Source organism: Pseudopodoces humilis, chromosome 1, assembly GCF_049639895.1.
Source record: "Pseudopodoces humilis isolate 2021_Gansu_Grassland_sample_001 chromosome 1, ASM4963989v1, whole genome shotgun sequence".
Lineage (NCBI taxonomy): Eukaryota > Metazoa > Chordata > Aves > Passeriformes > Paridae > Pseudopodoces > Pseudopodoces humilis.
Window position 1 is genome coordinate 88,002,729 of NC_142200.1, and position 27,956 is coordinate 88,030,684.

Here is a 27,956-nt window from a genome sequence, read left to right on the forward strand (position 1 = left end):
ATTGTAGAATATTAAGAAGAAAGAGCAGTATAAAAGAAAATAATCATAAAATTGTTTAGGTTGGAAAAGCCCTTTAAGGCATCAAGTCCAACTGTAAACCCAGCTTTGCCAACTCCACCACTAGACCATGTCCCTGGGTGCCACATCTACACATCTTTTAAATACCTACAGGGATAGTGATAAAATCACTTCTCCAGTCAGACTGTTCCAGAGCTCAACCACCCCTTCAGTGAAGAAATTTTTCCTAATATCCAATCTAAACCTCCCCTAAACAACTTGAGGCCACTTCATCCTGTCCTGTCACTGGTTACCTGGGAGAAGAGACTGACTCCCACCTGGCTACACCCTCCCTTCAGGCAGTTCCAGAGAGCAATAAGGTTCCCCCTGAGCCTCCTTTCTTTAGGCTAAACACTCACAGCTCCCTCAGCTGATCCTCACAGGACCTGTGCTCCAGACCCTTCCCCAGCTCCACTGCCCTGCTCTGGACGCGCTCCAGCCCCTCAATGACTTTGCTGTAGTGAGGAGCCCAGAACTGAGCACAGCACTCGAGGTGTGACCTCGGCAGTGCTGAGTTCATGGGGATGATCACTGCCCTGCTCCTGCTGGCCACACTGTTCCTGATCCAAGCCAGGATGCCAGTGGCCTTCTTGGCCACCTGGACACACTGCTACCTCACATTTCATCTGTCAATTGGTCTAGGTCCTTTTCCACAGGGTGGCTTTCCAGCCGCTCTGCGCCAAGCCTGTAACGCTGCATATGGGCCTTGTTGGACCTCACACCATTGGCCTCAACCCATTGATTCAGCCTGTCCAGATTGCTCTGCAGAGCCTTCCCACCCTCCAGCAGATCAGTGCTCCAACACAACACGGGTTACTGCCTTCATTGATCCAACTTGCAACCTCTTACACCTGGTTAGGATGAGCAGACAGCATACTGAGTAGATGAGCCAGTCTGAAATTAAATCTACCTCCTTATGAGTGTGCTTAAATGACACAGTGAGGACTTATACCAGCTGACAACCTTGTTCCCATCTATCTTAATAAGCACTACAAAAATTCAGTGCCTGGTTTGTCTTCATTGGTAATTTGAGAACAGAACTTTTTCAAAGAGGTACAGCAGGGAAACAAATATTCTTCTTAAGAATGTCCTAGCCTTTGCCTCTCTTTCAACATTGTACAGCTTATTTTAGTTTACAGGAAGAAAAATAGAGATTTACAAGATATGGATTTGTAACATTGTTTTAGAAAACATATTTGTTTATATACCTAAAACCAGTGGTAATAGTTTGGGAAAAAAAAAATCTTACTTAAAAAAAGGTAGGTAAATTTGTGTGACTAGTCTTGATATCTTCCTGTCAACACTACTACAAGAGACTAAACTGTATTTCTGGGGTTTAGAACATGTCCTTAATAGTAGCTCTGGGCACATTAGATGCAAATGTCTTGCTCAACATGATCTGTCACATTTCTAAAGAAAAGTAAATAAAACGAGTCTGAACAAATCCATGTGCTCAGACAGCTCACTTCTCTCTGGCAAATCACTGTAACAGCCTTTATCAACGAAGGTATTTGGGTTACAAGGCTAAAGATTAACATGTCTTTCATGTTGTTTCATGTCTTTCATGTTTTGTACAGGACATTGCTCTGGGTATTAGCAATGTATATTCCTTGGCAGGATTTTGGACAGATTTGTGGAAGATCTATTTACCTAAACCTATTAAAAAGACAGTAGGTTACCTGAGCAAATCAAATCACCCAAATGGAAAGATCTGGAGGGAGCATAAAGTCAATGATGATAAAGCAACAGAGATCTCTCTGATGAGATATTTCAGTATTTCTGCACAGAAATGTAAGTAAGGGAATAGGTGGCACAGTGCACATAAGTGAATTAGTTCTCATGTCATTGCACCTAAAACAGAATTTCAAAGTCACCGGGTATGTAAATAATATATCACTTCTTGCTATAGGTTTATAAATCTTTGTAAGTGTTGGTCTTCATTGAGAGACCAATATCTGCTGGTTTTCTAGTAGTTTTAGCATAAGTTGTATAAGCTATGTAAAAATTTGGCAAATGCTATCTAAACAATATCAAAATAACTTTGATTTGTCAGAAATACCAATGATCTGTCATTAGGCATTATTTATTGTCCAATGGAAACATTGCCTCTAATGATTCAGATTTCCCTTTATATAGCTCTATAAACCAGGCCATCTGGATCCAACAGAAACACGACAAAAGCCTCTGAAGCAAACATCTTACAGATGAGTAAACTGCATTTAATCTTACTTATGCTATCTGGAAACCTTTTGTATTACTGTTGGTTTGTTTTGGTATTTTTTTAATTCAAAAGCCTTGAATGTCATGCAGCACCTCAAAAATCCGAGATCGCTTGTTCTTACACAGCTACATAGGAATTAGAATACTCTGTACAAAACAAGATCTCATTTCAGACTTAAAGTGGAAATGGGTGCCAGCCTCTGCTCTCTGATACAGCTCCTGGAGCTAACAGTGATATTTTAAACCACCCTGATTGAAAATGCATACATGATTTTTATTATTTAAATGGTGATTTTTTCCTTGATTCCCTGAAGAGTTCTGCTCTGTACATAGCCAGTGTCTGAGAAGTACTGGAATGAATCCAAATTTAGCAGCATGTTTAAAGAAATTGGTATTAGATGCTACCATATTAAAGAAGATTTTGTAAATGGTAGTGTTGGCTCTAGAATGGCTGAAATAGTGGATGAAATGAAGCAAAGTTGAGTCCAACTCAGAACTGCTTATAGATTAAATTGTTTAGCTTTTTATTGCTTGAAGCATTTAAAATTACTCCTTAACAAAGATGTACAATGAGGGACAATCATCACATACTGTTTCAGACAACCTTCTAGGGTTTTGTCATCTTTATGATTTGTGTGTTATATCTGTATGGGAAACACATGTTAAAAAAACCAAAAAAAACCAAAATAAAGCACTTATTTAGGGATTTATATGTGAACTGCAGAGAAAGTTGAAGCTGAAGGCAGAAAGGTGAGACACATGTTGCTACGAATTGTATCTTATAAAAAGGGAGATAGTAAATGAAATTGGGAGGCAGGACACCCAGGAACTGACAATAAACTGCTGCTTTGTGTAATTTATATTTAATATATGAATCTCACTGCTAGATAATCTCACAGAGAGTAGGAACAAGCTGGAATGAGCTCTTGAGAGAAACACAACTAGCTGGGGCATGAGACTGCTGCTATGGATGTACTGGATGGGAGGGGAAAAATATCTAGATGAGACATTGTCTTAGATCTTCCTTATTAGCATTTTAGATTAATCATTTGAACAAACAGAAACTGGAGTCCTTACTTGACATGGTAATTTCTGTGTCCCACATTCTGGGACATTCTCTCCAGTCCGGGGGCTGACCAGGATTAGGGACTGTGCCACAAAAGCCTTATCCAGCAGAGAGGTGTTGCCAGAGCCCCTAGAAGCAGCACAGCCCTCTGTGGTAACCTGGGCTGGCTAAAGGGCTCTTCTGCCAATGTAAGACGGACCCATGGGAGAGGTTTTTGCTGCTGCAGCAATCTCACTGCCTGAATCCTTCCTCCATCCCTCCCTCAAAGGCATGTAATTTGGTGTGACAGAAGTGACTGAAGCCAAGGGAAGTGAGGGAAGTCCTGCCAGTGGTCAGGGTCTGGAAAGGTGCCCATGTAATACTGTACAATGTTTGGTAGTGCTCCTGCTTTGCAGAAAATAGTGAAGAATAGCTACGAAAAGAACTAAGTGTGAACTACTCCATCTAAATATTTAAGTAATTATTTTAGAATTCTGAGAAAAGAGAGAGCTGTACCTTTGTTTTGGAAATGCAAGCTGTGTAATACATTTTAATGTAATGTAAAAATCTCTGAAAAATACCATATGGTGGAAGAAAACAAAAGGCTCTTCCAGCTTTAGCATAGAAAATAAAAAATGAATGGTCTTTGTATGTTTCTTTTCTCTTCCTATTTCTTTTAAAGGCTTTCACATTAAACTGTATGCACTCCATGAAAGAAAGATGTTACTGCAGTCAGTAAATAATTTAAAAAACTTTACGAGTATCTTTGAATGTAGCATAGAATAAGCACTGTCTGTGTTTGAGAAACATACAGCATTTCTAAAAGGTCTTACTGAGAGCTGTGTCTGGTCTGAAAAATTTTATTTGATTTTCAGTGTTTTTCAACCGGGTCATATTTTACTCCCATTAATTTTTCGTACTGTGCAATATGTGATTCATTCCACTGCTAAAGCTTGCATGCATATGTGCAAGTGTCTGGACATTTCCCCAGTTGATATTACCAAATTCAGCACTTTTTGTGACAGTTTTTTTGCAGCTGAGGGTTATTTTTTGCATGTATTCGGAAATCACTGACTGCAGGTTAGCAGCCTAGGTGAGGCTGGGAGCTTGCAGGCCTACCTGTTTCTGACAAAGCAAACTAACTGGTGGGGGAACTGATGCATCAAATTGGTTGGTTTTCTCTGGAGGGAGTTGAGAACAGCTATTTGATCAGGAATTACAGCAAGAAGTTCTGAACACCTTCTCACATGCCGATTTAGTAACCAAAGAGAGAGCTGAGTTGATGATGGTGTTACTGAGGATGTAAAGATAAGGGGAAGGTAGCTGCAAAGGGAAGGCAGGCTTGCAGGTTTTCCCTGAGTAGCTGCTCAGGTTACCCTGCCTGGAAGAAAATGCAGTTTTCAGAGGATTCCTCAATAAGAAGACTGGATAGCCATTTCTGATATGAAAAATGAATGGATGTGAAGTTTGATAAGCATGGAAAGACACAGTTGAATGTAGCCAGAGGTTTCATCTGGCATTTGAGCTGTCTAGGTGGCTTGACTTCAGATCCTCTTAGTTTATTGCTACCCAGAGAAATTTTACCACAGGGCTTAGCAACGCCTGAAGGGAAGCAGGAGGCTGCCATTAGTATTTGCATCAAACCTGAACCAGAACATTTGACTGCCTGAATTACCAGGAGCATGCTAAAAGATGCTCCTTACACTAGAAAATTGAATTTGATTTCATCTTCAATTTTAGTTCCGTGTTCTCTCTACTCAAACAGATCTTTCAAGAAAGAGTTGAATCGTCCAAGATGTCTGGGGTGTAGTGTTGCAGTGTGTGCTGCTGAGGTGTCTCGATGAGCTCTGTGGTCCCAAGGGAGATGCATAAGCTCCATATTCAAGGCACAAGACCTGCACTGTGCAGATGGATGGGCTTGGAGAGGGTACAGGAGCTCCCTTTCTGGAGGGTGGTAGGGAAGCTGTAGTGCTTCCCTCTCAGTTGCCAGTGGGTGTTTCTGGAGCTGGGTACCTAAACAAGTATTTCCCCTTGCAAACACAGCCAAGATAAGAAAGAAAGTACCTGGATACATGCAGCAGCCAGCATGCCAGGTGTGCCAGTGCTCACACCTGCTCTCTGTTTAATCTGTCAGTGAACCTTCAGCTTGCATTCTAAATCTGCCCTGAGCCTCAGACTAGCAGTTAACTCTGGAATTTATTTTTCTGCAACTACAGATTTTGTCTCCCTATGGAAAATTTAAGTATGTGTCACAGCAGGAACTAGAATCCAGATGTAGAGATGAATTACTTCACTTCCAAATTTTCCCTTTTCTTTGATGGTGGTGATGGCTGACTGCCCTCAAAAAATCAGGGGAATGTGCCAACCCAAGCAGTTAAGAAAGTCATAAAAAGATGTCAGGTATGAGTTCAAGTTAGTTAGAAGAATAATTTGACCTTAAAGATCATTTAGCTCCAACCCTCCTACCATGGACAGGGACCTTCCACTAGACCAGGTTGCTCAAAGAAGAAATCGTTCCTCTTGTTAATACGTCTCTGCTCTTTGGGAAGTTAGAAACTGATCTTTTGAAAATGTGCACCTAAACCAAGTTTCTGTGCAGATTCCATGTGTCTCTGGTGAATAAGGTCACCTTTATGCAGTTCCATTTTTGCCAATGATACTTTTTGTGGGTGTTTTCACACCCAAAACAGACCAGAACATTAGGAATAGGAACTGTGGACCCAGAAAATTGGACCCTGTCATTGCCCACAGCAGAAGAAACAGCAGGGTCAAACCAACAGCTCCCACAGGCAGACAGAAACTATCACATTAAAGAGTAAGGCCAGAAGGGACTTGGCACACACCTCCCCTGGCTTAATTCCCATTTTCTGCTAAAGCAGCTGGTGGCAGAAAGCCAGCCCCATCCCTCAGTATCTGTTCCTGTGGTATCTTTCCTTCTGGTGAAAGGGAAGCAGATGACTTTGCAGCTTGAAGGTTGAGAAACTTCCACACTTTCCTCTGTGGAGTGTGAGTTTGGGTGGCCCCCAGATGAGTCAGAGCACATGGCTCTCTTAACAAGCCCTCCTTAGGCATCTTGTGGCTCCCTGAGTATTACTCACAGAGACCTTTAAGAGAAGCAGAGGCCTACTAAAGGCAGAGCCTTTGCCTTGCTGCCCACATGGCACTTGTGATTACAAATTGTGGGTACAAGTGTTCCCCACCCTGAGGAAGCAGATCCCATTGAGCTTGCTCATTGCCCCCAAAACAGCAAACACGCTCTGCTTCAGTCTCTGAGCTCCAGGCCAGGCTTTAGCTGGTCACCTCGGAATGGCAGTGACCCAAGGAGACCTGCTATGCTTGGCCTTTTCCAAAACACGTCTGCACCCCGTCTTGCTCATGGCTGTAACCACAGTGCAGATGCACACCCCACACCAGCTATAATCCCTCTCATCTACAGCTGCAATATACACCTTCACTGCTGAATTTTTTCTTGTCTTTTTACAGGTGTGAATCTGTAGACAGCCCTTCCTGCTGCTGCGTGTTTGAAACAACAGCTAAGGGATTGGTAAAACTATCTCACATATAAGAGAAAATGCAATGGATGATAACCCAATGCAATGAAAGGAAAAATAATTAAATTTACTTTTGTATCTTCTAACACTCACCTTTCTAAAAAAATGTGATACAAAATGAAGATCAAACTGTAAAAGCTTTGCATTTGTGCTTTCATTCTCTCTTCCTAGCTAACAAAAATACCCTGCTTTCTATTTTTAGCTTGTTCCTCCAAAAGACTGGGTTTTAACTTGTCTGAGGTATCACAAAGAGAGCTCTTATGGCTCTCTGAAAATGCCAGATTTTAGCTGTAGTGAAGGACGGAATTTGTCTGTCTTGTACTGACAAATTTATAACAATGCATGATGAAAGCCCAAAGCCCAGCATGTATTGCTTTAGTGCCATCACATTCGAGAAGTGAGTTGTGCAACACTTTACTTGCTGTAAAACTCCTGAAAATTGATTGCCTGGCTCTGGGGACTGCTGCCCAAAGTGGGCACTTTGCAAACACCTCAGTTCTGTTTGACAGGTCTTTACAACCAGGAGATGCTGGAGGAACAGTTCTCTCTCAAGCCTGATCAGTTGTGGGTTGATGGTTGGTGACTCACACTGGAAATGAGAGTTAGAGCTGTTTTCAGCTGGGGAGCCAACATACTCCCGACTTTAACTTCTGATAAAAGCACACTAATATTTAGCTTCCTCCTGCTTTGGGATTTTAAATTTTGTTTAACAAGAGGTCTATTTTCACTTTGTTTTGTAGTCCTTCTCAGCGCTACACCTGCTCATCCCAGACATGGGAATAAGGATGGAGGAATAGGTGCTTTACGGTTTCTGTCAGGATTCAAATCAGCTTAAAACACCATTAATACCACAGGTGAGAAAGCACTAAGAGGCAGAAGAATTTTAGTGAAAACACTGTAAGTATGTGAGCTATTTCAGACATCAGTCTTGTTTCTGGACTATGCAACCTGCTGGGAGTCACAGAAAATATTAACTACTCACACAAAATGAGGCAAGACTTGTTTTACCACTCATGCTACTGTCAGATCAGTTATTGTGAGAGAAATTGCTTTCACAAAATTAATCAGCTATTAAAGATTTTTGGTTTTTATTAAAGTACAAGGGAAAGGAATTTGGAAGATTTCTGCACTGCAATTGCATGGGCTAGAAGAAAAGTGATTTAAGAACCCATTAATAATTACTTGGTTTTACAAAACCCTTTCATAATTGAAGAGCTTGAAAGCATTCTGCCTTTACACATTTTTCATTTCTCTAGCTTATCAAAGGCTGAGGGTCATAGTGTCTCCAAGTGAAAAATCCCCTTTCTTGAATGATTTTTTTTTCCTCTCTGTTCTTTGTGAGCATTCTAAGTGGTCACTAAAATAATGCAAGCCAATTTCAGCTGTTAAAATAGATCTTATATGGCCTTAAAAGAAGAGTAAAAAGAAAGAATTGCTGCTGTGGCCCAATTTGCAGTATCTGTCAGTCATGTACACTCCCAAGAACCGTATCTTTATAATCCATCCTCTTGCTTGTTATCAGAATTTCAAAATGAAACTGTCACCAAAGCAGATCAGTGCAATCCTTTTAAAAGTAATCCTGCTCAATTCTACCTGCTACACAGGGGAACATCAGCTTAACTTGTAATTAAAGAAGATTTCTCTAGGGAGACCTCAGATGTGGCCTGCCAGCTCCCAAGAAAATGGTAGCAATTATTGACCTCATTTTCCTTCGCTCTAACAATCAGATTTAAAATGACAGAATGACCTGAGCTGGACCATAATTCCATAATTCCTGTCTGTGATGATGTGACAAGAATGTATTGGCTGTGAGGGAATAAACAAAAAGACAATCAGTTAAAAATGAAAGAGTAGACAGAAATTCTGCCTCCTTCTAACAGCCTGAGTGAATACATCACTTTCTCAAGCAAAGCAACAATCCTTGGGAACAGGTTCTGGCTTGAATAACAGAAAGTTTCCTTTGGAGCAGGCAGGTCTTAAATTTACAAGGAAAGAACCCCAATGATTTTTTTTTTAGAAAGAAGTTAATTCTGTTTTGGCTGCTTTCTTAATTGTCTGCTCAGGTCTTGTTGACTTTCCAAGGCATTGGGAAGACAGATCAGTGTCAAAATTAATTTTAGATCAGCAATACGAAAGCCTGCAGCTTAACTTACCTGCTCCCAAACAGCTAGGCTTGGTAAAGGATACACACCAAACTGTGTATGAAGAACCAGTAAACAATTTGTCCTTATAAAAGTGCAAGACAGCCAGCTGCGCTTTGAGAAGCACAGGAAAATAATTCTACCAAAACAAAGGAGGCAATCATCCGTCTAAGGCTTTGGATTTGCCAGACTATTTAGTTTTGGAATAGAATATTCCCTAAATATATACTGGGTATAGAGTGTTTGCCCAAAATTTGCCACATGTGCTACTACATGGTTTTTGCAGCAAATATTTTGCATCCTATATTTAGACCCATACAATAAGTAAACAAAAAGGGCACAGAGAGCAAATGAAATGGTAGGGGAGAATTACAACAACAAGTTTACACGGCAGCTCAGTTTTCTCAGTATGCCATATCTTGATAAGTTTGTTTTCCTCACTATTTGCAGACAGATTTTGTTGCTGCTGAAAAGCTGATTTCGTAAGTTAGTATAATGCATGCAGGACTTTATTTTGTGCTTGGCATACACAATTGGTCGTTCTTTCTGGAGAAAGAAACAGGCACAAGCTGACAACATATCCTTTCTAGTACTGTGAAAATCTCTTCATTTTCTGCGGCAACAAACTTCACTATCTAAGACAAATAGGAGATCTTAAGCCTCTGCACACAATCTCATGTCCTGTTGGACAAAGAACCTTACAAAAAAACCCAAACTAAAACAAACCCCCCCAGAAAAATCCAAAAGCAAGAGCTCTGGTTTTCCCACAATCCTGGCAATGCAGGAGGACAAAGGGCACTCTATGCCAAAGAAGTAGGTTTCTTGGTTGCCGTCCCAGATGTCTGCAACTGTGTCCCCACGGCAGGGATTAATGTGCAAGGGACTGCCTGCCTCTCCTGATACAGGCAGGGCGATCAAAAAGGATTTTATAAAATATGTTGCCTGTCTGGGGCTTTCCCCCACTGAACAGTTTTGCCTGAGTTTCTTAAACAGCTTGTACCTTGGGGGGTCCTTGGCTGCTGGCAGGGGAGAACAGGCAGGAGTATTTGTAAATCTGTGTGGGTAGCATTTCTAGTTCCTCTGGGCACGCTTAAAAGCAGGGCTCTGTGTTTTTCTCTTTAAAAGACAAGAAATTAAATAAAGTACTAAAATGTAAACATATAAAAATTAAATAAAATACTAGGGTGCTTTTTATATTTTATAATCTTTGATGGGCAATTGTCAGCAGCCCTTCAGAAAACTCTAAGTCAAAAACTCAACTTGTAAAATATCAACCAAATAATTACTTAATTCAGACTTTTTCCTGAAGTTTTAATTCCCTTTATAGACACACTTTTGCTAAGGACAAGAGTGGTAGAAGATTGAATACAGCCTGTGAAGCATGTAAAAAAAAAAAAAATGGAAAACTATGAGAGATATTGGGAAAACGGACAGCTCCCTACATACATGTAATTAACACTTTTTTCAAACCAGTAACAAAGTCTCATAGTCAGGATGTATGAAGTCGAATGCACTTCTAACATACAAAATGCTACAGGTGCTGTCCGTAAAAATATGAATGAAATGCAGCAGATTTTGTTTGCATCACTTAACCATGTACAGTACACATAGTCAATTTCTTATGAATTTGTGAAATTCACTCCTATTAATTTCTTATGCCTGAATTACTTTAAAGTTGCCATAGATATAGAATGTGTACAGAAGCCTGTATTAAATATAAAAGGTTCCATGCATAAATAGAAAATTGCATCATAGGATACCTCATTCTTTCAGAAACAAATAATGGCCCTGAAAACATGTCCATCCTCATGAGTAAAAGAGTCTCCAGTTGATGCCATTATTTAACTGCCCCGAACTCCTTATAAACATGCAGAAAAACTAAGTCAGAGCTAAACATCTGTGGCATTTTAAGTACCATGAAAGCCACTGTGCTGGCTGGAGAGCTGGACTGCCACGCACTGGCTTCTCAGCTTTGCTTCCCCTGGGCTGGGAATGACACCACAGAGCTGCTGGCAGTGCTGGTTCTACAGCTGTTACCTATTTCAGATAAAGGGATTGGTCAATTGAAACTATCTAAACTGGAGCTCTTAAAATACACTGTACCAAGTTCATGTGAGCTGTGCACGACCTGCTGCAAAGGAATGGTGCTGTGTGCCTGGGAGCTGGCACAGCTGAAACAGGAGCAGAGAGGTGTTCATATCTTTGGCTAGCTTGTGGTGACTTCTTTAGTATAGATCCCCTGAATCAAACCCCCTCTACCCTGCATTTCTACTGAACTTAGCTGCCAAGCTCTTGTTTCCATAATTTTATACAGTCTAGTAGTCATACTTTCAAGCTTTTCACTGTAACAGTAAAACTAGAATTATATAAAACAAATACCTCTAAATTAAGATTTTTAATGACCTCTGTAAATTCAGAAAGCTCAGAAAGGAACAAAGTCAGATTAAAACCCACAAATATCTATAATATTGATGAATATTATAGGTAATAATATTATCTATACACATCTATAATAATGTTCATGTGTTTGCTTTTTTCCCCCAAACCCCCTACTGAGTGTCTTATTTATACATTAAATCTACTAAGATGAATTCTGCCCAGCTGTTTTTCCTTTGTGGAAAATTGCACCTATAAAAACTTAGTCAAACTAGGCTAAGTACCTGCCCAAAGGCAAAATCTACCCTGATGCATACTCTGTCTAACCTGCTCAAGTTGTTGAATTATACAAGGACATTAAACCAGGACGAATTCCCATCCCCTTGCCCCTGTAAGAAGCAGGAGATTTATGAGATTTATAATTGTTCATAGCACAATTATAACCCAACACGTTATGGGGACATGCCATGCTGGCTGCTGGAGAGATCAGCAGAGTTCCACACAGATATAACAGTACCCTGGGCCAGACTCACTGGACCCACTGCCAGGAGTGGAGCCCTTGAACCATAATTTCTGTTCAAAATCAAGGACTGCAGGACTCAGGCAAGATAACTAAGTTTGAGGTACGTGTATGCATGTTTTCTATCTGTTGCTCTCCATGCAGGGACTGGTAACATGGATCATGTTGTATCCTGCTTCAGCCACGTCCTCAAAAGTAACAGCAGCTTAAAAGAACTCAGCTGTTCTTGTTCTTACTGGCAAAGGAGATCTGGGTGTGTTCCTTTGCCCACTAGAGAAATGTTTTTTCTTAGTTTGCATTCATTTGCTGCGCCATTTCTTGTAGTTTGTGCCCAAATGGATAGAACCTTTCCTGAGCTATTTATAGGGATGTAAGTTGGAAAAGGGGAAGGAAAAGAATGGAGGAGGGGAGGTGTTTGTAGCATGCTGCTGAGGATTAGAGAGTTCACATCCCAGCTTCTAAGGTTTCAGCCTTAATCTTCCAACACATGCAAAGCCTTTCAATTTCACTTCGAGGTCATTACCCATGTACAAAACTGTCTGTGTGACAAATGCAGGCACAAAACTCACTACAGGAAGCTTTTCAATTGGGAGCATAAATTGTTCTGGGAAAGAAGCATGAAGTTTTAGGTAAAAAATATCTACTTCTAAAATCTGTATGTTAAATTTTAAATCAAGTGGATTTCAAGCTTGTGAATTGTAATAGACATTTATCTTCTAATTTATCATTTGAAGCTAAATACCATTTGCCCATAACTGCTGATTGAAAGAAGAAAAAAAAAAAAAAAGCCACGAATAATTCTAAAACAAGTCACACTATCTAATAATATGTAAAGAAAACATGACTAGAAAACATCCAGTACTTCAGTGGGTATTGCTGGTCCTGCAACACATCTTGTGCCTTTGTGATTATGTCCAGTATTAGAAGATCGGCTTTCTTGGTGGAGGCTTTTCACACAGCTAGCTTTCTTCAGCATTCAGGAAGATCATCTGACAGGATCAGCCTAAGCTGACCTGTAAAGTCAAGCACCACTGAAGCTGGGAATTTCCATATGACATAACAGCTCCATGAGAGCGCTGCACCGCAGCGGCTGTCACGCCCATCCAGAACAAACACATTGCTTCTCAGAAGAAACAGACATTACAAAGATAGACATGGTTTGGAAAAATTTTGGTTCCCTTGATAGTCAAACACTGATGAGGTGCAGTGCTGCTCTGTAGTGGACAGATAGCAGGCAGGAGGAAAACAGAGTTGCTGGCAAGGTCAGCTGGAAGTATCTGAGACCTGATATACATCACAGGCACTGATCAAGTACCGCTTTCCAGAAAATGAATATCCTCACAAGCTTAGATTTCCAAGAAGGATAAGCATCACTTCTTACTTTGCATTATAAGTGTGTTGTTAGGAATAACTATTTGAAGAGATGACAATTTCTTACAAGTAAACAAAGTAATTTCTTTACAAGTGAAGTTACAAAGTAACAATTTCTTACAAGTAAATAAATATGCTTGTTTTACAGGTGAAGTCAGAAGCAGCATTGATGTCACTTGCAGCTGATTTAAGTTTCAGTACAGATAACCTTAAAAACAGATAAAATGAGAACCTTCTGTACTCGAAAAAAAAACCCCAAAAATCCCCAGCTACGGGAGAAAAACCAACAAGCAGACACAGAATAATTGTTTTCCAGTGAAATGCATTGTCTGAAGGAGTGGCAAAGGTAATAATGGTAAATCCAGTTATTTCATATCATACAGTACTAAGATGTTTCAGGCAAAAAAGTAGCACTAAGAAGCTCCCCCCTAGAAAACCAACTATAGCAAAAAATATATACTTCTGTTCAAGTCTGTGCAATCCATAAATGTAGTGAGGGAGTAAATGCATGACAGCTGTGAGAGTTAGGTAAGCATGTAAAATAAAAGAATTCCAAGTATCACTGAATTTAAAGAAGATCCACCTATTTAAATTATTTCTTTTATGAAGATTATAAGAAAGAAATCAAGAGGTGATGTCTGAAGATACCCTCTGGTACTTCCCCAGCTAGGTATAAACACTGTGTTATTTGAGGGTTCTAATTGAAATCAAAAGCTTCCTTCATTCTGACTGTGCATATGTCTCTTTCCTAATTTAAACCCAGTTACCCGCAGCATGAACCTAAGGAGTTCATCAACTGAGTATTGATCAAAATACATCCTAAACTGGCTTATGGGGTCAAATGTATGATCATTTCAGGTAGCAGATTCCCAAACCCCATCTAATGTTGGATTGATGAATGGAGTGTCACAGGTATTTAATCATCTCACTTTGCTTTCTACTTTGTTATTGAGTTCAGTGTTCTTAATTTACACTGACTCATTGTTTGAATGCTATTGTAACAACCACCTTATTGCATGCAATGAAAGCCTCTGAGAATTAATTACACTTACACCAGTGTCTTATCAATGCTGTTCATATTTGGAGGTGGAACAGTGCAGAGACACCTTCGTAAAAGAAGCAAGAACACATAAAACCCCAAATATGCGAAGACCAGGGGACTGGTATGGGTTTCTCATTTTCAGTTGATGAGGTTGCTCCTTATCCTATTGAGTGCTCAGGAGCTGCTAGGTTTATTAAGTGCTTGCAGTATGCCTGTCAAACTTCAGCAAGACCTGAGGTTTAACAAGCCAGAATAATGAAATGCTCACACTCCTTTAAACTCAGGAAAACACATCTGGGGGAAAAATGGAACTGTGCTGTCTTGTTTCCCTTTTACACCTGTCTTAGTGATATTGCTCTCTGTCTTGGCTTTCAACTTTGTACCTTTCCATCAAAACACTTCCTGATCTGAATTCTGGCATCTCCCAAAAGTGTCTGGCAAAAAAGAAAATTACTTCCTGATTGATGACAAAGAAATTATTTTGTGAAAAAAAAATATATCAAATGTAGTCCTGGAGAGACATTTTAGTTATACCAGATTTGAAATAAAACTATGCCACTAATTTAGTAAATGTAAAATGGGGAAAAAATGGTTCCTTTTCTCCAGGGTAGGTTATGAGGGATATTTTTTAGTTTTTCTTGAAATTATTGTAAGCAAAATAACTCTTATCTAGCCTCTTATCTTTCAAGGGTTTCTTGCAGATACTATTAAAATGCAGGCTCACAAAGTCTACAGCAATAAGGAAGAAATAGCTGCATTAAACCCAAAAGGTTTTCATTTCAGTTTTCACTGAAATGGAGGGGTATTTCTATTTTGCAGAGCAATAAAGCTAAATGCTACCTTTTCTGTTGCCTTGCAGAAATTGCCAGTTTTAAAGACAAGTATCAAATGTGTTTCACCACCAAGAAATCACAAGCTGTAGCTCAGCTTTCAAAGCAGAGCATAAAGATCCTGTGATGCTTTTGACACATATCAGAAAAATAAAAAAATCTTAGAGAGAATGTGCAACTAAATTTTTACCCAAAACCAGAGCCCTGGAAATTGAAAAGAATACTATAAAATTAGAGATGTGATGTACTTAATTTTTCTGGTTCTGGGGAAGGACTGATTGAGCAGTAGTTTCTCATGGTTTTTAATCATCAAGCTGCCAGATAAAGCAAATAGCTCCATTATTTGAACAGGGAAAATTTCCAAGGGTGCTTTTAAGGGTGAATCCAGATTCTTCTAACACATTTTTCAGTGGATGTACCTACTTTTTGGGAGATTTGGATTTCTTAGGTAACTCACATAAATAAACTGTCTACTATTTGGGGAGGGATGATCACTGCTGGCTGGAAGACATCTCTCATTTCTGCTTTCAGTAGCAGCAAGAAGTGGGAAGAAGAAAGGAACCTATAAAGACTTCGCTTATCTGAACCGTTTTCTGATACGCTTGTTTTCTAAGTCTTTGATTTTTCTTTTTCCTCCATTAACTTGAAAATATGAAGGTTTTGCCTGGCTCCATGCATAGTCTTCTGTCAGTATCAAAAGTTATGTCTTGGAAAGAAGTCAAGTCAAGGTAAGTGGGTACTCCTAGGTAGGGAGGGCTGATTATGAGATTAAAATACACAGTACAGCCTGGTATAACAGCAAAGCAACACTGAAATGCTACTCTAGGACCACACATAAAACTAACAGCTGAGAGGACAGATGCAGCTGGTTCTAAAAAATATCCCATTACATAGGGTATTTTTCATATCACACAAGCATCTGAATTTGGGGAGGAGGACAATTTTGAGTATTCAGTCCTAATGCAAATTGTGTAAACCACTTAGTACATAAAGATACTTCAATAATAAATTGGCAAGCATATAAACATAAAAACAGACTTAATGTTTTTCCCCTCTGGAATTGCATGGGCTATTGACAAACTCTAAAAAAAATTGCACCATGTGCACAATAAAACATGGTTCTGACACAAATACCAACTCCTACCAGATCAGAAGTTGCACAACCTCACAGCTAATCTTTTAAGCTCCAGCAGAAGTAACTTGGCTGGCTGCAGCCTGCAATTGGAGAGGAAGCGGGTATGGATAGTAATATTCAGAACTGCCTTACCAAGAGATGTGCCAATTCCCTGACAAGGAAATCACTCTTGAAAGAGTTTGCCAACCATTTATTCCTTGCCAAAGTGAAGGCACTTTGCTTTTTGGAACAGTTTGGAACAGTTTTATCTATGCTTACAGAAAAATGCAAGAAAATGTATTGTTTCACTTTTAGTTGTATGTGAAAATGCAAGTGTAATATAAGGAAATAAGGAAACAGAGGCTGATGCCTGTTTTCCAAAGTGTCACTTGAGAACACAAAACAACAATTAAAAAGGGAAATATCTTCTTCTGGTAACTAGTCCTTAACTTTTTTTTCTTCCTTCCATTTCTCCCTTAAATCCTTGAGGGCAAAACCCTGTATTTGAAATGCTAATTCATGTTTTGGACTTCAGTCATGTTTAAAGAAGACTGGGAAAGGAGAGGAAAGGAAATGACAGTTGATTTTCAAGCTTAATAAAGAAGAAAACAGAATTTGGAAGTGCCCTTATGTCTCCTCCTCCAAAACAATTCTAAATTTACCTCTTTTAAAACCCTAAATGAACCCTAATGAACTCCAAGGACACCTCTTCTTAAAATTGTATGAAAGCCACATAACAGAGTGCTGTCTGCTGGCACAGGATAAGAGAGTGCACAAGCTAATTAACTCCCTTTCTCAGTCAGCCCCAACAGTGGGTATCCTAGAGTTTAATCCACACATAACTGGAATTTTAAAGCCCAGACTCTTAAACCCATTACACCATGGAAACACCCAGACCGACACTTTGCTCAGAATAAAAATGCTAATGACTGTGCTGCATGGTAATGCCCTAATGATACAAAATGTCTGTAAACTGCATCAGTTATTGTCACATAGAGGAAGTAACAACAGCTGCAGACTTTTTATCATGTGTGTAAGTCAATCCCCCTGTTAGGTTGCTGTACCACATTGTCTTCTCTGGCTAAAAAGCGTCATGAATGGTGACTACTGAGTAGCATCCTGTAGGAGGTTCTTAAAGAACTAGGGGAAGAAAAGTTTGGTTGTGGCTCCTAATGCTTGGGTTTAGGATATTTATTTGAAACTTGGTCACTCTACTTCTAATTTCCATTTCTTGCTGTGTTTGGCTTTCAAATGATGACACAGAACATTAACTATTTCTTGCTTCATTTTCATATCTGTCCTTAGGGTGGAAAAAATCAAAATCTCTCCAAATGATGATGAAAATTATCTTAATTTTTTATTCTTTAATTACATATCTTTGTATACAAATTTCTACCAGAGAGGGTCTGATTTCCTTCAGTATGGGGAGCTGACCTTTACCACTTTATCACAGTCAGTTTTAACTGAGAAAAAGGAAATTCAGTGCAGTTTCAAAGTCATTACCTAGATGAACTCAATACTTAAAATTATCATTCTGTTGTTGTTAGGCTGACATCGAGTCAGAGTACTTTCAGTATTAATGCCAATATAACATTGTCATATCTTGAAGGTTTAAAGAACTCTATTTACCCTCTGAAATCTGAATTTAACTAGTCCTCAAAAACAAAAATTGGCTTTTGCTGTTAGTCAGGTAGATAAGAAGCCCCACAGAAGCTATAAATATTCACTTCATTTCATACTGTACTTGTCAGCTGTGCAGCAGTCCCGTGGGTAAAGATGCAGTCACTCAGGTATTGTGGCACATGTATTTACATATGATCAGGCAAGCCATGGAGGGTGTATGCAAATAATGGATTTACAAGCTCCGCTGTTGCCAGGCGCTCACAGATTGGCTGACAGATTTGGTGTGCTCAGTCTGAAGTGTGGCATTTATAATGTGACAGAGCTGCATGTCCTGGGGTGTTACTTCTCTGTTATGGCTAGGAAATTCTCCTTGTACCTTTCCACCACTGCCTCATGGGGCAGGCTCATCCCAGCAGCTCTGGCTGGAACAACCAGGGGTACGCTTAATTCCATCCTCAAAATTTCCCTCCCTTCTCCATTACCTTCTTTAATTACAAATCAGGCTGCACTTGTGACACAGTACTTTTCATTGAATACAGACTTCAGACTGTTTGTATGAGGCTCAATAATGCCTCAGCTTCTAAATCAGTTTTACAGGCAGTGTTTAACAAAACTCTCATACAGCATGGCATGAAAGCATCAGGGAGAATGATGATGTTATTCTATTTATTTACACTTGAATTTTGCTTAGATCAGGGAATAAATCAGCCCTTTATATTTGCCTTACTTTGGAGTTTACTGATACCTAAAGAAAATACTATTGCAGGTTTTTTTCCCCAACTTTTGATTGAATCAGAGGTTCAAATTTAGTGTTTGCATATGATTAACCTTTTTCTTCAATAAAATCAAGAGATGCTATAAAGTTAAATGAGTGTAAAATTGAGTGCCTGATGAGCAAGAGGAGTGTGCTTTTTTCCAAGTCAGACTGCTTGTAATGAAGATACAATGATCAGTCTCCAAGAATCAAAGGATCTTCCTAGAGATGAGAGGGATCAACACCAAGGGCAGCATGCAGGTTTTGGGAAGCAGGCATCTGTAACTATGCAAATGAATTGGTGGACTCTTAATTCATTTCCTGGAAGGTTTTTTTCCTAATCAATTCCACCATGTGCAAAAGGCTTCAGTGTCTCTTCTTGAGTTTCTGTGCAAGTAGAGTCTATTTTTTCTGTTCTATATGCAGTTTATCAGCATGTTTTCTCATAGCTTATTAATTCTGTGTCAGCTGGCAAACCCCTGCCTTCCTGCTCTGGTTCTGGATGGCAGCACTGCTGCAGTTCATTCTGCTGGGGCTGGAGAGATCTTGTGGGTGCTGTAGCATTGGATGTTGTGTCATCAGATATTTGTGCTGAGCTGATCCCTGCTGAAAAGCATTCTCTTCCAATCTGCATGTCACTGATCAGGGGCTAGAACATTGTCTTTGCAATACTCTTTCTCATGCAGTATTCAGAGAAACTAACAAACGCCAATGCACAATGAGACAGGGGGTTATTTTGTTTACTATCAGCAAAGAAGAGACATTTTTCGCTCTCTCTAGGGCACTTGGTGTATGTTCTGCAATCGGTGTATGCCCACATCGAGGTCCATATGCTGATATGGTGGCCTTGATGCTTATGAATGCTTTAGGAGAGTTAGGTGTCTTTCTGTGTTGACTTCAGATTACAGGGGTACCAAAGCCTCTGAATGAAATGAAAAACATATTCTAGCTTCTGCCTCTCCCTTGTACCTCCTGGGTACTTGAAGAGGTATAGATGCTGGCACCTATAAAATACAGTCCTCATGTTTATGCTTACCTTAGTGCTACCTAGTCTCTTCGTAAGCATAAGCTGCCATGACTGCAATGTTATACACCCTCTTATTCCATAAAAGTGGGATTTGACCCCATGGAAAATACACTGACAAATCAAAACATGTAATCGGTTTAAAGTTCAAGGGTGCAGCCAAATCCTGAGCCAGAGTAATTTGACCTAGATTCACTGAAGCAAGGAGAGCTGCAGTGAACTACATAAGCAGAAGAACCAAGCCTACTGTGGTTGCCCTCATACGGTGAGGATGATGAGGAAATACTTAATGGTTTATGATGGCAGTGGTTTGCTGCTTCAGCAAAATGCAATTTCAAAACAAATAAACAAAAAAGTTTTCTTATGCAACTTTCTACAAATATTAGTGATTGTTGAACACCCAGGATGCTGAAAAAACTCTCAGTTGAGTTTAAAGGACACTAGCAACCTACACCTGCTTATCTCTATTTCTGTACTAGAAAAGGGAACGCTTAGTCAATGCTCCCACCACTTGGGCCAAAAATCTGTTTGTCCTACATTTGCTCCAAATACCTTTGGTAGTATACTCCAATGTCCCCATGACCCCGTGCCCCCAAAGCTCCAGGTCCGTCTAGAAATCGATGTGATGTAACTTTTAACCTGCATTATCATCATTGCAACAGCTTTCATCAATAGCTCAGGTTTTTGTTTCAGTAGCTATTATTCCAAGGACACCCTTTCCAACTTTTGGAGCCAAAGTAACCTTCAGCCTTTATACCACTTCAAGGACTTTCTCAGACTGGCAATTCTTTCTTCATAATGTCTTTATCTATGAGTAACAAAGCTTGAGAAATGTCAGAAATTTTGAACACTAAGATTTCTGGATATACAGAAGACCAAAATTTACTAATCCAAGCCCATGTGTAGCTCTGAATGGCAAGTTCTGGTTATTGCTTCCAGCCATTTCAAGAAAAATGTCAAGGTTAATTGAACAGCTCTAGGAACCAGAAAGAACAGGTTATGGGTAGGTGTCAGCTATAATTTCCACTGGTATGAGCTGGTCAATGCCTATGTTACCAACTAATGCTTCCTTGATTTACACTAGTATAACTGACTTCATCTCAGTCTGGAAGGAATCAAAATGAAACATTTTAACTAGTTCAGGATATTTTACCTTTCTTTCCAGCTGCCTCAGTACTCCTGAGCACCTGGATATTACCTGAACCAATTACTGATAAATAATGCACATTACTTTCTGCAGCACCAGGTATCTTTGTAACCTTCGTCCTCTGTCACAAGGAAGATGTTATCAATGGCTGGTATTAACTTAAGCTTTGTGCAGCTATAGTAATTTAGCCATAGCTTTTGTGTTTATATTCCAAATTGATAGGAAACAGCAATTCAATTATGTCACTCTAAGGGGGCTTAGGCAGCATAAACTACTGCAGCATTTTACATCTTTTCATTAGGGTCTTCTCACATCTATCATTCCAAAGCTGAGTTGGTGGCAAATAGAATACATAGGAGAAACAGATTCAGACTGACAGCAGGTGGATACATGACTTTTAGAAAGAGGACTCAAGTTAATTCATAGAATGACTATTTGAATATTATTCATCTCTGGATTTATGGGGGGAGGAAGGGTCTACACGGATTTTTGTTCAAGGAAGGCAGAATTTACATGATGCAAAGACTTTTTTTGGGGAAAAAAAGTATTTTTGTTAAATCCTGTAAAACAAAAACTAGGCTCTGTTGTTAGTAGTGTCTCAAGCTTCTGATACAACAAGCTTTGCCAAATTATTCATCTCAATGTGCTTCAAAATTTAAGGCTGCAAAATACTTCTTTGATACTGTCCTACTTTGTAAGGTCAGCAGTACACTTAATGCATTGCTGTTTATAAACAGGATGAGCCCCTTTGGGAAAGTTACTATGACTGCAAAGACACAATGTGCTACGGGGAACCGGCATTGCTCACTAAATAGGTGACTTCATTGTTCCACTTTAACTCTTCTAAATGCTGATCTGGAATCTAAAACTCCATTGTTCATTCATTACACGGGAAAAAAAAAAAAAAAAATAATTGTTCCACTACAGATTGCATGGCTAAAGGAAGAGCTTCTGTTAAGATAGCAAATTAACGGGAATAATCGGTTTATGTAACACGCTCAAACGCACCTCGGAGTAGAGCAGAATGCACCTGCTCGGACCGGGGCAGGGCGCAGGGGGCCCGGGGGAGATGGATGCCCAGGGGCTGCGCATCTCTTGCTCCCTCTCTCCATCCCTCCCTCCACCCAGGACCGCGTTCCTCCACGTGCCTGTCCCCGCTCGCCGCCCAGCTCCCCGCGCTGCGCGGGTGCCCCCGGGGCTCCCTCTCCTCCATCCTTCCTCCCCCGCTCCCTGAGGTCCGTCTGTCCCTCCCTCCTTCCCCACGATGTCCAAGCTCAGCCGCTGGACCCGACCCGCGAGGGCTGTTCTGGTGCCTCGCGTGGGGGCTGGGGGCATCTGAGGCCATTCCCCGCCTTCCCCCCCGAACAACCACGTCCCGCATGTGGCCCGTGGGAGCGGGGGCAGCGGCGAGGGAGGAGGGAGGGCGGGCAGCGGGGGCTCTCGGCCGGCCCCGGAGGAGCGGGGGGCAGGGAGCAGAGGGGCAGCGGCGGCCCGGAGGCAGGCGGCCCCGGGAGGGTGTGTGCGGGCAGGGGATGCGGGCAGGGGATGCGGGCAGGAGATGCGGGCGGGAGATGGGGGCGGGAGATGCGGGCGGGACGCTCACCATGGCGGCGGCGAGGCGCTGTCCAGGGTATCGCCGGGCTCGGCGCGGCTCTGCAGGCGCGGCCCCCGAGCCCTCCCTATAAGGCACCGCCTCCTCCCGGCCCCGGCGAGGGCGGGCACGGGGCGGGGGGGATGGCCGGGGCTCCGCCGAGGGAGGGCAGAGCAAAGAGGAGGGATGGGGATGCGGTGGGGAGCAGAGCAAAGAGCAGGGGGAGAGGCTGTGCTGTGCTGTTCCCTCACCCACCCAGCTGTCACGGCAGATGGTGGCCGTTTGCCTTTGTTGGAATCTACCCTGTCGGGAAGATTCCATTCACTGTTCGGGCCGCTCTGGGAGCAGACAGGGTCACTGAATATGTTGGATTCAACTTGGGTTTGGTCTACAAGCTGAACTCCTCTAACCTGAAGCCCTGAATCTTCCACACGCTGTGCCAAAGTGAGATCCACCACCTAATGGTTACTGGTTGGACTCAATTATCTCAGAGGTCTTTGCCAGTCTAAATGATTCTATGATTCTAACTGTTGGCATCTCCCAGGAGATCTGTCTGTTAGGGAGGGATTGATGAGCAAATGTTGAGGCTGGCTAGAAAGGAAACAAAAAAATCACACAGAACAGGAGCTACTGATCCCATCACAACTCGGCCACTGACGCACAGCAGAAAAAGAGTCAGGGATAGAAGTGGCTTTGTGATTAGAGTAACAAGCACAGAATCTCACACCTTCAAAACTCATTTTTGTGTGCTAACAAAGTCTTACAGCTACTATAAAACATTTATTTAAACTGCCAAAGTTGGTTGAAAGTTTCCTGCTTCTTTATCCCTGCTTTTAATAAAGAAATATTTGGCATGTGAAATCAAAATAATATTTCTTAAAAAGGATTAATATTTTTCATTTTTATTTTATTTTCTAAAGGAAAACTTGTCAAGAAATTACATATCCATACATGCACTTCCATAGCTGCCTTCTCACTTCTGTGTTCATAGTTTGGTCGATCAGAGCCCAGAGATGTATTTCCTAATTTCAGTGGGACAAACAGTAGAAATAAGTTAAGGAGACTCAATAAGTTAAGGAGTGTGGTGCAGGACTGGTGTCATCTTCACAAGCTAAAGCGTACTTGATGTACAGACATGCTGTATTTGTCCAAAATGTAGCACTGGTGTTCTGGACCTGGAGATTTCCCTCCCAATTGGCTCTTTGTCCATGTACCACTTCAGCCCTAGCTTTCTCTTGGGTCTAGACACAGAGGTCCATCAAAGGCAGTGAGGATGGCATTTTTTCCGGGGATGCTGCCTGGCCAGAAATGATACTCCCAGGAGACTCACATGAAAGCGTCTCCTTATGTAACTTCTAACCCACTTTTACAAACACAAACTTGTTTGTTCAAGCTTCCAAATTCCATCATGTTAATCTACACTAACTCCCACAATTCCTGAGGTTGACCTGCCAGCTTTCCCCCTATTTCATCTTCTTCATAGGTTATTAATTTAATTCTTTGTGTGTCATTACAAACCACCTTGAAATACTGAGAAATAATTTTTCATACCTATTTTGTTCCCAGAGAAATTGTTCTCTAAACAGAAAATTTGCCTCTTTGTCCAAAAAACTCTGCAGAGCAAGTAGAGGTTTGGAAGCTGACTGACAGAGGAACATAGAAGTGACCCAGTGCATTGCAATGCTTTGGCTTCACAATTTTTATTCCAACTTCTTTATAGTCTAAAAAAATCTGGGTTAGTGTGTCAAGCCAAATCTAGACCTAAGTACATGGTAATACAAGGTATTTTTGTCTTTCTTATTGTTTTGCTTTGTCTAAAACAGAAAGGAAATATATATTCAAGTTTGGTAAAGATGTCACATTTCTAATTTCTTCAGTTCTTTGTTCCTGACACATTATATTCATACGAATTGATTTTTTTTTCCTTAACTATTTCCTTCGATGGTAGCAACTTTCTTTTTTATAAAAACAATAGTGTCTCCAGTGAAGAATCAATAGGATTCTGGTGGCATCTAAGAGAAGCTGTAATAGCATCATGGATATTTTTAACACCTATCTAATGACCTGAATTTGGAGATTTAAGGGCTGTGGCAGGATTTGGATTCATATGTTTTGTGGGGAGAGTGATGCCATGCATTTAGTTATATCCCAAGCAGCAAGCACAGCAGACCTCTGCCAGCCAGTTTTCAGTGATTGTTGAGCAGCATATTGTCCTGAGATAAAAGGCAGAAAAATAAATTGACATATGAACAAATAGACTTGCTTAGTTCCAGCTGAAATTCCCTGAAAACAAGCAGAGTAAGAAGTGGCAATTTAAACAGCACTGCATTCTGGGGCAATGCTGTTACACAACCACCACTGTTCAAAGTGCAATACCACAGGGAGTTAGTTTGAGCACTGCTGGTCCAGGGCTTGTTCTAGGTTGTACTTTATCACAAACTACCTAATTTACAGAATCACAGACTGGTTGAGGTGGGAAGGGACCTCTGGAGATCATCTGGTCTAATCAACCTGCTCAGGCAGGGTCTCCTACAGCCAGCTGCCCAAAGTGGTGCCCAGTCAGGTTTTGGATATCTCTGCATCTTAAGAAAAGCACCCTTGAGCTGCAATGACTTCAGAGCTGATAGGTCCCACTGGGCTTGTAGCTCAGTAGGAAACAGAGTGGACAAGGTACCACTGGTCAACTACCACCAACACTCAGCTCCCACTAAGTTTCAATCAGCAGGAGAAAGTTTTAGTTCAGGAAAGTCTTTCTGTCTCCCATTACCATGTCACCTAGTAGCAGTCACTGCTCTTGACCATGACCTCTTCCGAAGTTTGGAATTTAAACTCAGGACATGCCTCTTTCACAAAATTGTCCTGTCAGCAGCATCTATCTAACTCACTGGTGAAATGTCTCTTCTGTCTCTGAGCATCTAGCTCAGATGAAAGAGGATATATTTCTTCTGTTATCCATTCTTTTTCTAATTTTTTTGGCACGGGACAATGGTTATGTACCTGCAGATTTTGATTTTGCTAGTGACACCATGGGGAGTTACAAAGTCAGTGTGACAGAATTTTATAGAATCACAGAATGGTTTGGGCTGGAAGGGACCTTAAAGATCATCTAGTTCCAAGCTCTCTGTCATAAAGAGGAGCACCTTACTTTAGATCAGTTTGCTCAAGGCCCCATCCAACCTGGCCTTGGCCTCTGCCAGGGATTGGGCATCCACAGCTACTTTGGGAAACCTTCTTTCAGTTCCTCACCACCCTCACAGTAAAGAATTTATTCTGTATATCTAACCTAAATTTCTCCTCCTTCACTTAACTTTTGTTAATTTTCATTAATTTTATTAAGTCAGAACTGTCAGTAATAAAACTGCATGGAATCAAATCTGAGTAATCAGGCTGAAGTGAAAATTTGAAAGTTTATTCCCTTGCTTTCCTCTGGTATGGTTATTTCTTTCTAGATGTTATTTTCAGCTTTGAAACTAAACTGGTGTGATATGTCTGTAAAGCTAAAGCTTGTGTTAAATTGCCAGCTGCGAGCAAGTAAAATGAAAACTAAGTAAAAATAAATTTATGCAGGCAGGAGCACTGAATCGAGCAATTGTGGAGCTCTGAAGTTTTTGTAGTAAATATTTTGTTTTAGCACCCTCTCTCGGATACAAACCAGCACTGCTGGTATTTACTCTTAAAAGGCTTGGCTAAAGCTGGAAAGCATTTGCAACAGGAAAAGTCCTTGGCTGCCATCACAGATACAGTTTAGTTATGTATTTTTGTATTCTATAAATTAACATAAGTAGAATTTTCTCATCCCTCTTCGGCTTATCATCTTCACACAAATAGTCTGTGCCGTTCATTTAAGTCAGCCAAGAACTGGGAAAAGTATGAGAGCTCAAAAGCAAATACTGAAGGTGAGTTGTTACAAAAGACCGTAGTTCTTTGCTGTCTGCATGTCTCTTGTGAGGAGTGTTAACTTGTGGGGGTGTTAACTGCTGTGAATTGTGAATTGTGGATGAACCTGAATGTTCTCTCTTACAGCCACTAGTATTTGGTGTTAGGGTAGCTTGTGGAGGTCCCAGCTTGGGACCGTGGTCTCACTATGTTGAGTCCTGCATCCAAGAACTCAGGGTGTCATGAGTAACAGTGTAACACAGAGGGGAAGAGGGGGAAGCTGTTCCTCTGTATTTCCACCTAGAGAAAGAGAAATGTATTAATGCCAAAAGGAATGGGAAGGTCAACAAGTACATTCTGGATAGCAGAAGGGGCTACAATTTGCACCTTCTCCATGAACTATACCTACCTGTCTGGCTTCTGGGGTACAACTGATAGGCAGTCAAGTTCCTATACATTATTTTGGCTCCAGTAACTGATATGGTTGCCAGTTACCTTCAGAGATACTGTATGTGCCAAGAGAAGGATTAAAAAATTAGGACACTGTAGAGCAAAAACCACCTGGATTACTTTAACTTGCTCTTCCTGCCCATATTAATTTTACTAAGACTTATTTGCAATAGCCGTCGGCAAGGCTCCCACTTCATCAGTGCAGGGTGCGCATGATAATAAACAAACGGGAGGCCATGAATGACACAAGAATCTAGAAAAGGACAAAAAAAAACCTCAAAAACCAAGTGGCTGAAATTCTTTTTCAGGACAATAAATGCCTTATGTAGAATAGTTTCTATGCTTTTTACATGTAAGTTTTTACAGCTAGTCAATGATGTAATTCTTCCTTCTGCTGTCTCCCTCTAGGTAACCAAGTGTGAGTTTGTTGCATTGCTGAGCACTTGCAACAGTACCCGACAACAGCAAAAGCTGTGCTACAAATAAAGGGAGGCATGATATTTTCCCCACAAGCCAGCTCAAAAGCAGGCCAGAAGGGGCAATCAAAAATCAGTTGATACTTCAAATGTGTCTGTCTGTCTCAGCCCTCTCCCAGGTGAAGGAAGAAAAATAAGATCCCTCCCCTTGTCTTGCTATGCAAACACAAACAGTGGTTAACTGGCTGCTGTGAAATAACTGGTTGGTGTAGATACGTCAGCTCTCACACCCTGAAAATAAGATTTGTGCCCTCAGCATCTGCACCCCTCTTCCCTGCGCTAAAGAGTCTTTAGCTCTCTTATTCACAGCATTGTGGGGCCTTGCTGCTTTGAGGAAACGTGTCAAAAGCTGCTGCTGTGAGCCAGCCCATGGTTTGGTGCACTGCTGGACAGAGGCCCCCTGAGTGCCCCCTCACCAGTCTGGTGCTTCAGTCCTCTGCTGCCTGATGGCCTGAGCATCCTCTTTTCCATCCCCCCAAAATATAGCTCAGTGTGCCTGTGGTTGTACATGCTGAGAGAAGATGTGGGATGATTGATCAGTGTTGAGCATCACAGGAAAAAGTGTTCAATGTAGACTATCAATAGTATGCAGTGAGCATGTAACAAGAGGATGGCTAAAAGGTCATAATGTCATGAGTGAGATTTTTCCATCCTCCTCAGGGAATGGATGAGCTATATTCAATTCTGTGACTCCGCATCACACATAGACACTTAAGGAACTCGGTACACCAAGATTAGATTTGTGTAA

At 40.9% G+C, this 27,956-nt stretch overlaps 1 protein-coding gene across 1 annotated transcript in view; it reads right to left on the minus strand.

The window, feature by feature from the left end:
* The window catches only part of ELOVL2 (ELOVL fatty acid elongase 2), a 51,350-nt gene extending 28,869 nt beyond the window's left edge, over positions 1–22,481 (minus strand). The window contains exon 1 of the mRNA XM_005525293.2: positions 22,419–22,481. Within this exon, the coding sequence (XP_005525350.1) occupies positions 22,419–22,421 (3 nt within the window). The 5' untranslated portion in view covers positions 22,422–22,481. The remainder of the gene's footprint in view (positions 1–22,418) is intronic.
* Between the last annotated feature and the right edge of the window lie 5,475 nt (positions 22,482–27,956).